Source organism: Styela clava, chromosome 9 (assembly GCF_964204865.1).
Source record: "Styela clava chromosome 9, kaStyClav1.hap1.2, whole genome shotgun sequence".
Taxonomy (NCBI): domain Eukaryota; kingdom Metazoa; phylum Chordata; class Ascidiacea; order Stolidobranchia; family Styelidae; genus Styela; species Styela clava.
The window spans coordinates 13640919-13651051 of NC_135258.1; the positions used below are offsets into that span (position 1 = coordinate 13640919).

General features: G+C 35.2%; 1 protein-coding gene across 2 annotated transcripts in view; it reads left to right on the forward strand.

The window, feature by feature from the left end:
• The window catches only part of LOC120338875 (MAM and LDL-receptor class A domain-containing protein 1-like), a 29152-nt gene extending 23804 nt beyond the window's left edge, over positions 1-5348 (forward strand). For both annotated transcript variants that reach the window (XM_039406853.2, XM_039406854.2), the window contains exons 26-32: positions 1299-1525; positions 1607-1801; positions 2847-3023; positions 3108-3226; positions 3352-3498; positions 3805-3895; positions 4008-5348. In XM_039406853.2, coding sequence (XP_039262787.2) covers positions 1299-1525; positions 1607-1801; positions 2847-3023; positions 3108-3226; positions 3352-3498; positions 3805-3895; positions 4008-4210 — 1159 coding nt within the window. In that variant the 3' untranslated portion in view covers positions 4211-5348. The remainder of the gene's footprint in view (positions 1-1298; positions 1526-1606; positions 1802-2846; positions 3024-3107; positions 3227-3351; positions 3499-3804; positions 3896-4007) is intronic.
• Positions 5349-10133: the final 4785 nt, after the last annotated feature.

Sequence of the window (10133 nt, forward strand, 5' to 3'; positions counted from 1 at the left end):
CGTTACTCGAAACTTTTGAATATATAAACTGCAAATTTGGACTGCATGAATATATAATTATATTTCAAGTCATTATGCAATTGAAAAGCAATTCAATTTCACGCTCTTGCGCCAAAAATAGACGCACGATATTGCCGTTTATATGTACGCAAAATATACGCACGAAAATTAATATCACTTCCCAATTCCGGTTGACGTCCCGTCTCACGTCAAGAAATTTGTTAGCAAAATTATAATGTTTAAAACAACAAAAAATAACAAGATTGAAACAGATATGATTCACATCATTGTTTATATATATATTTTTTAATTTTCGATAATAATATGCATTTGATAGAAATTAAAATTAATAAATTTTATATGATAAATTGTATTCTGCAAAGTAAAACACACAATACTCGAAATTTTTTTTATTTTATGACCTGATATTTTGAAAAAAAAATGAACAATATTGGCATCAAAATATTACGAACGATTAATTTTCATTTGTCGAAACTGCAATTTTAAACTCAAACTTTTCTTTCAACTTGAGTTTTTTTCATAATTAGAAACCACAAAACAAAGAAAGTTTACAATATCAGTCACTCAAGAACAAACAAAAACGAATCTTCTGTATTAATACCGCAAAGATGTCAAGTTTAAATCTGACATTTGTTTATTTTTCTATCAATATTCATAATGCCTCTTTCACAGTTTTTATGCAAAAAATAGCAGTTGAACAATGGCAATTTTTACGCGAGTTGTAACATGTTAAAATTATGGATGGTGATTCATGTGAGATTTTCGAAGTTTTGTTTGCGCGATCAAATTGAAGTTGACGTATATATTGAATAGGTTGCGTTTTCGATAAGACGCTTCCATGTTTATGTATTTACATAGATAAGAACGTGTCACGACAATTCGAACTACATTTTAAAAAATTTCAGGAATAAACATGTCAAAATCAGAGAAGCCAAACTTCAGAAAATTTGATATCCCACATTTTGTTAATCTTAAACCTCACTCAATCTCGATTTATTCTAGCGAAAATGTTGTTTTTTGATGTTATCTGAATACCAATTGCAATTATAACACAGAAATAGAGTATTGCATGAAATATCTATAATACAAAATTAACACGTCATGGACCATAAAAAAGTACAAAAAAACAGATATGGCGCTTAGTTGTTGGATAAAATTGATATCGCTTATATAAAATAGTGTATTAACAGGAGTCTTAAATATAATTAGTGTCATAAATGAAAATACAGAATATAGTTGAAATTTCTTATGATTAAATATTTACAATTGTATCACAGTTTCAAGAAATTCAGCAAAGCTCCATCAAAAATAACCGTGACAAGTCACGTCGAGTTTGAGCTCAGTGGAGAAAAGGGCAACGCATGGAGAATGGCAAAAATAAATGTTAAACGAAGTGTTCAAAATCCATCTGCAAGTCTAAGATTTCATTTTGAAGGAGTGAGAGGACCAAAATTCCGAAGCGATTTGGCTATTGATGATATTTGCATTGCTGCAGGACCATGTGGTATGTTGAAAGATCCATTGGTTATTCGATATAGGCCTGTCATTGAGCAACATCACATAACTAAGTGTTTGCTTTCAAAAGGACCGACGTCTCCATGTTTGAAAAAAGGACCTCGATCAAAACCCACAAGACTAACAAGAAGGCCCGGCAGAGCAAGAAAACCTCCTCGTACAACGAAACCACCACAAACGACTCCAAGGCCAAAACCAAGATTGTTGACAGAAACTACAACAAAACCAGTCAAAACAGAAACCGATTTGCCAGTCCAGATGCCATGTAAGTGTCTGTTTTGTCTGATATTTCTCATTGAATGAACGATTTCGTTACGTAAACCAAGACCGTCAAAGCTAACGCAACGGCCAGCCTGGTTTACCTGTAAGCTAACAGTATATAATTAGCATTGAATATTATTATATCGTTCTTACTATATGTTACTACATAATACAAACAAACAACAGTCGGCGCGTTTTATAAGAATGTATCGACAAATGCACTAACTCAAACACGAATAATCAAAATACTATTGCAATGCCATGCAAACATTTCTTATGTATTTGTACAAAATAGTTATTATATTTTACTAAGAAATAAAACAGTATACATTTACCAGACATCTATTATCGCTAATATAATCCATTAATAGTTTAAATTTAGTTTTTAATTTGACCGAAGTAAAGATAAAACCTAATTAAATAGTCCAAATTATCCATATAAAATTTAGCGGAACAAGTTAGAGATATGTTAATGTTTTCCTTTTCCTGTTCGTTGTTACTATAATTGGCAGTAGTATTTTTTTCTCTTTATACATATTTTCATAAAGTATTTGATGGAAACGTGGTAACTCCAACAAGGTTTTCGCATTATAAGCTAAGATACAAATCGGATAAGACCTGTTTTCAACCCAAAACTTTCTCCTATGAAAAATAGATTAGCCACGCAGCGGTATTGTGACAAGTATTTTATTCGGGAAGGCAAGTTAGCTATTGGTTTGGAAATTAGAGATTAAATCGCGTTTACTGCTTTGTTTTTCGGATTATGCTGTATGACAAAAATAACCTAAACGAAATGCGCGTAAATTCAAGAATGAAATATGTGAAAGTATCTCGATTTGAAATAAAGACTTGGTAATAATACCATTTTATAACGAATAAAATTTTCACGTGCACCTACTGCATTGTATTGAGTATCACTACTCCTAACTGTAGACAGTATTTTGCCTCTACCAATAGAACAGAATTCTGAAAACTAGAATTTCTATATAGTGAGTTATGCGAAATCGGCAGTTAAAATATTTTACTGATTCGCGACTTTCTAATTTCAGTCTGTTCGTTCGATTCGGTCATAAAGAAGTCAAAACTTAAGGCAAATTTGAACAATGCAAATGACGTGATGTGCGGATGGGAACAAGAGCAAAACGACGATTTCGATTGGACGAGACATACAGGACAAACTCCTAGTGCGTCAACTGGTCCAGATGGAGATCACACGTCCGGAAAAGGTGACTTGAGTTACAAATAATATTAGATTTTTTTCATATGATTAAATAAGCAACTTATTTGAAGTATTCTCTATTTGTTTTTAGGTCACTATCTTTTTATTGAATCATCAGCTCCGCGATCTGCAAACGATGTAGCTGTCTTGAAATCAAAACAATTGTATCCAACGCCATATTGCGTCAAACTATACTACAATATGAACGGGGTAAGTCAACCTTGTACCCTTAGTAATGTCAAAAGTTTTGCTTAGCCGATGACTATACTCTTTTCGATTTATATTCAACGCTATGTCATCTTAACCGAAATTTACTCAAAAATTTTTATTTACAGGTCGGTACCGGTGCATTGGTGGTTCGAGCACAACAAGAAATGACAAACAGACCAATGACTTTGAATAATTTGAAAATATTGAAGGGACCAAAAGGCACGGCATGGGGCAAGTTGGAAGTCTATTACAGACCAAGAGGAAGCGTAAAGGTAACTGAATGTTCAGTGAGACTAAATTACTACAACAATACAGTACTGCATCGATCTCATACGAATAGCTAATCAACAATATTCAAATATTAAAACACGTAGCAAAGAACAAATCCTTCGGTATTTCCTTATTTTTGACCCATTTTTTCTTATCATCATATACCATTCAAGATGTACACTACGCTTTATGTTTCCATTATTGCGATTTCGAGACGGTTTAAGAGGTGGCGATAATAAATTACTTAAAAGGAACTATTTATTTCGAGATAATGTACTCAATGATTCATTTAATATTTGTCTGTTCAGAATGTCCAATTCAGAATCGAAGCAGTACGAGGGGAAGATTACATGTCTGATTTAGCCATTGACGATTTGAACGTTACACCAGGGAAATGTGGTAAGTTCTATAATATTATATCGAGAAAAATTTTTCATACAAGTTTAATTTTATAAAATTAAAACAGGGATTGATTACTAATTACGAATTTTAATTTTTTTTTTATTCTCAGATGCCTGTTCAAGACCGAATAGAAAATTCAAAGACAACTTGGGGAAATATCAGACATTTTATACTGGCTGCATCAACAGCAAATTGTTTTATGTAAAGTGTTGCAGTCTAGCTGGAGAAAAGATCGTTTACAAAAACGTACCTAAATGTTCATTGAACTCTTTCACACCGGAGAAATTAAATTGGATGTGCCAGTACGAGTGATACTAAATGTGAACTGTTCAACTCCGACGCCATATTATGTCCAACACTAGTGTTCGCATGGCCCACAAGCACCGCGACATGGGCACTTTAGTTTGGGACTACATAATCGTGTGTTAAGAATGATGTAGCGTAAATATTTGTCACAGATTGCCGCGTTTATTGAAATTATTGTCACTAGGCAAAAAAGTTTATATACGTTTAACCTATTGTGACGTCACTGCAGGTGACTTGAACACCTTGCGGTTGAATTTTATTTTTATCATATTTTTAATTCACAAAATATTTCTATTTTTAAACAAAATTGATGAGTCAGCCTACATAAACGTAGTGTTATATCACGGAAAGTCTGTATGAGGTTGATCGATATGCCTCCCGTTGCAGGAGAGTTCATTTACATGATTGAATATGTACAATAAATTGAAGAATATAGTCGAGTACATTTTTTTATTGCTAAGAATACATATTATGCGCGCGGGGCGCGTGTACTCGCTATTTAACATCATTAACGTCATTGTATTAAAACTTCACCATGTTCCATTTTTAATACTTACAAATCAATATCTATAAAGGTATCAAAAGTGATCTTGAGGTCATGCTCGGCCATGTATTTTCCACAGAAATAGTGCGCTTTTTAGCACTTTCTGTGCTTGGTACGTATTCAAGCCGAGGATGACTGTATTGTAAATATATTGTCCTTTTCGTATTTTCAAAATATCTCTCAATGCTCTTACAATTTCTTTTTGTCTCATTTGTTCAGCGAATTGTTCTTATTCTGCGTTGAGCGCAAAATAAATTGTGTTTCCAATTGAAAAATATCCAACTGAGTTTCAAGCCCGGCCAAAATTAGTCATAGGTGGAAATCTATTCGAAAATGAATATAAGCTTTGAATTTCATGTATTAAAGTTTTTATGTTTGGTTTGTTAGAGTGTGTATATGTGTTTTGCTAGTTGTTCCCCATATTATTTCATATGATCTTAGCGATAAGAATGGTTTGTTTCGCCCTCTTCCAAATCTTCCTGGGACTAATTCAAACTTGCTTGCAAGTTTTCTTACGTGTACTTTCTTTAATATACCTATAAATTTTGTTATAGAATGACTTTTGTGCATAACTTTGAGAATAAAAATCCAGATATGAGATTTGCAGTTGTCTGATAGTATATTTAACAGTGTCACATATAAACCCGATATTCGAATCTGATTCTGAATTGGATGTAGGTGGTGAATGGGAAAAATAACATGAACTGGTTACAGCGTCAAATTAAAACCAACTGGACTTCTTGTGGTAGTTTTAAATGACGCCTTTTTAGCAACTCTCGACGTTTCAAAATATGAATTGGGAAGTATCTCAGCCACTTCACACAAAAAATCGTCTTAGGGCATGAAAATGCCAATTAATAGTTAGATCTGTTCCCATTGATTTATGGGTTAATTTCATACTCCTTTAGCTAGACTACCGGTATAAATGAAATGTTCGCTTACGCCTGTCCGCTGCAGATGACCTCAGAATATTCCTAAGGAGTATCAGTAGTACAGCCTCCTCGGTCTTCACAAAATCGTGTCCGACGTGTTCAACCTTACATTTACCGGATCTTCGCTTTAAAAGACCCTTATTCCCGGTCTTCTTGTATGTCTGTTTGTTCAGCTGTAGCGTCCAAAAGGCTGGACAGATCTGGATGTAATTTTTGACGTGGGTTCTCCTGTAGCCCTGGAATTGATGTTTCCATGGCAGCAGCGAAAAAAGGACGGATCGTGCATTTTTACAATTTCTCAAACTAAGTCAAATATTAAAATTCCGAGAATGCTACCCCCCGAACGAACCGTTTTTTCATCTCGATAATCCACGAATTGGGGAAGCTTCAGGAATTTAAGTGAACATGTTTTAACTATTACCTACAGCCTATCGTTTGCGCAAGAATACCTACGAGGCACACATTGTTTAAAATTATTTGGAAGTTCCTTTACCCGTTAGTAACCCTGAAATGATATGAAATTATTTAACCTTGAAGCATTGATATTGTCAGTCCAGAACTATAATTTCAAATTGAATGCGACAATTTACCTTAATATGGGGGTTGATCTATGCCAGTAGTTTTCAACCTTTTTGATGGAGCAAAACCCTAATGAAGCATTTCGGAGTTTCGAGAAATTGTGTATGTTATACTTGCTAATTGTACCTTGCAAAAACACGTCATTTTATTATTAAAATTACATCAAAATACTATTTTTAGATTTTTCCATTTAATATTTCTGCCCCAACCCACGTTTAACTAGTTTTTTTTTGTGATTTTGCGGGCACATGATATTCCTAATGTTTCAAACTTTTTCAACGGTTTGCTCGCTCTTTAGAATTCGCCATTTTGATTAGTGTATATTATGGAGTTTTCAAAAAAAAATATCTTTTTAAAAGTATTAACCACGGCATTTTTGAGATTCCCATACGCTCACCAGATCGTATAGCCATAGTGCATGATCTCGACCAAGGTATAATATCTTTAAGGTGTAGCTAGCAAGTTCAATAATAATGGCAAATCGAAGAAGCATTTAATTATATTATTTAAATAATATAGTTAATAATACGGATTCGAATGTAAACTTGCGGAACACCTGGATTGTAATGGCGGAAATCTAGGCAGCCACGGAACCCTGGTTATAGAACGGTCAACAATTCTCTGGTTAAAGGTGTTTATCAAGAGAAATCAATACCATGGCGACCCTCAATTTTCGTATACAGTGCATAAACTTTATTGTTAAAAGTTGAGACGCCTAAATTGAATCTTCCGAGTCTAACGTTTTTAGCCTTTGTTTACAATTGTGTACATACGTTCAGCAGTGGGCTGGTTCCGATGTAACTGGCGAATGTTCACGTCACTGATTCGCTAATTAGCGTTATTATGTGTGTAATACATTTAACAGATACAACTTTTGCACTATTGTTTCGTTTGTCATTCCTAAAAAGCTATTATTTTAGTAGCTTGAATGCCACATGCAAATTTTCGCAAAATCTTTTAAACCTTATGATGTTGGATTACATATGTAGTTTTGTGTTTTTTTGCAATGTATCGAAGTTTCTCTACATGGGTACAGTATTACAAGTACAGTACAGTATTAGAGTAGGTACTGCATTACAAATTCAAACACTACGTATTTTGATATGCTGCATCGAATGACGAACGTGTCCATGTTACATTCATTGGATTTCAGTTTGTAAACAGTGCCGCCCTCTTTTTATTTTGTTTAAGGCAATAAGATCTTAAATAATTGCCCGATTTTTTTCGTTTACTTTGTGCTTTCGCTGTTTTTGGTGGTCAGACGCGTACTTTTTTTTTACCGGTATCCCAGGTCATTCTCGCCTACCAGGTAGATGCATTATGTTTGCCCGTTTTTTATTGTTATATTAATTTGTTAATGCCAACGATCTGGAATAAAACTGATTGAACTATGTTCGCTCCATACTCCTCTAGCTAGACTACCGGTAAAAATGGAAGTTTTTCTCACCCTCGATGGTCCGAGACAGATGACTTCAGAATATTCCTCTTCGCTACATGGAATGAATGGTAGAGCAGAGAAGATATCAAGAAAATATTACTGTTGAAATTTCCATAAAATGGCAGTCTGATACATCACGAACAGCACAGACCCAAACGAGCGCTTGTAGCGCATCTGCTAGACGGAGCGAAGAACACAACTAGAACGCGATGGGGTTGTGTCAGTTACACAAGCCTAAATTAGGAACTGGGTGATGTAGGTGATATTAAAAATCAATAATTTTCAATTTGGCGCCGTTAGAAACCCTATGCAAGCCAAATTTGTAAGCATAATATAGGGGTCCGTCGTACAAAAACGGATTCACACCGGCACATTTTTAATCTGCATTCAGCACAAAGGGCGCGAAGAAAAATTGTAAAAGGTTAAAATGTCGAAGAAATTGTTAATGGTTTCTATGAGTAAAAATTGATATTTATACCGTAACCACGCGAGACCCGGGGATCCTTCATTTGATTAACTGTGTTTTTCAAACGTCATGTCGTGCTCCAGATTTAAGGTCTTACGATTTGTAATGGAATATTCACGATATTCAATCATAAATATGCCTACCGACGTCAACGTAAGATTCTCAATGAAATCAGAAACAAAGTTAGTTTCCAATTTTAACTATACAGTCTTTGTTTTATTGTACAGTAATATGATACGAATTTCATATGAATCATTCAACTGCAGGCGATTATCTATTGCCTTCATTTTTTATATCTACTTGTTTGCCTATAGCAAAATCTGCAATAACATTGCAGTAAACGTGATAATGAACTTAACAGTCAACAAGCTAGGCCGACAGTTAGCGAATATACCCCTTCCCCGCCCTAGTTAGTCCACTTCGGGCCGACGATATCGAACGGTCCATTGGGCGACAACTTCACGTTCCATAGATCGCCATGGCGTCCATTTTAGACGTATTTTTGATTCCCTTTCCACGGAACACTTTGAAGACGCTCGCGGAACACTAGTGTTCCGCGGAACACAGTTTGGGAAACGCTGAATTATAGAATATGATAAAACTACTAATATCGATTTTTTTCTTTATGACGGTGCTTGATAACCCAAAGACGACAGAAAAAAGTTCATTAGTCACTGTTTTTGAGTACCCACATGTAAAAACACATTTTTGTGTGTCTGAGATTGGCAGTTGGTGTTATAATTCTTATTCTCGTTTTAATTTACATTGATGGTTGTACAAAGAAATATAAGCCTCAGACCATCGTGCGGCTCCAGGATTCGAAAATCCCTACTGACATCCTGTCGCGGCGATTCATGTCTCGATATTCCAACCGTGAAAATCGCGCATTATAATAACAGTTTGAGTATGGCGAGAGGTGAAGATTCATCATCTGTTTAAGTTGCGATATGGGCATTTATTCTCCGATTGATCGGGTCGATAAACTGTTATTGGTAATTACCGGACACTCAATTTGGCAAATGCATATGTTTATTTCCTAAACCTGACGGGAATTACGTCACGTCGGTCATCCAATGACGTAATCACCCTATTGTAAGCAAACGCAAATTACTGAGCAAACGTATATACGGAATGGTTCATTGTCTCTTAATTACAAAGGCATAAAAATCGCGCGCGCACCATTGATAATCCAAACCCGTATGCCTTACTAGAATCCGAGAGAAAGACATTATCCTTTTATCATCTATTGTACAAATAAACGAGGGGTCGGCAAACTACGGCTCGCGGGCCGTAACAAAACAGCTATATTGAAGACTATATTCTTTACCTGACAGAATTTGTTTTGAGACACTAAATCATATTATAACCTAACAAGTATATAATTCACAATCACTCGTTTAATGAGCCTATAATTGATTATAATTAGACAAATGGCAACAAAACATAAAAAAGTTAATGCTGAGTGCAAATGGTTTAATGACGCAGAAAATATTCATATGATCAGTCCTCGCGCAGTGCTGAAACCTGTGTAAAAAAATGTGATTCATTGGCCATTTCCTCTGTTTTTAACTTTCTAAAAATATCTGCGGCGTGCCAAGGACTTGCAACCTTTAATTTTGGCCCGCGAACGACAAAAGTTTGCCGACCCCTGATATAAACATTTTTTCGTGCGAAGTGTTGATCGATTATGCAGAGCACGCCGTGTTGCGCCGCTTCAAAATCCGGATGTGGAGCGCACGTTTGTAGCAGGCTTTGAACTATCTAGACAACGTTGCGCACGAAATAGGGGACGTCCCTACGAAAACGGCAACCCAATGCAGAGAAGCACTTTGAACTTCGTGGAACTCATTCAATCCTTCTGCGCCTTGGCTGCGTGTTTAATTATCTGACTGAAAATTCAGATCAGTCTTTAATCGACGACAACTACCTTCTAAATTAATAGAAGTTTGATGCCAAGTTGCCTCAAATAT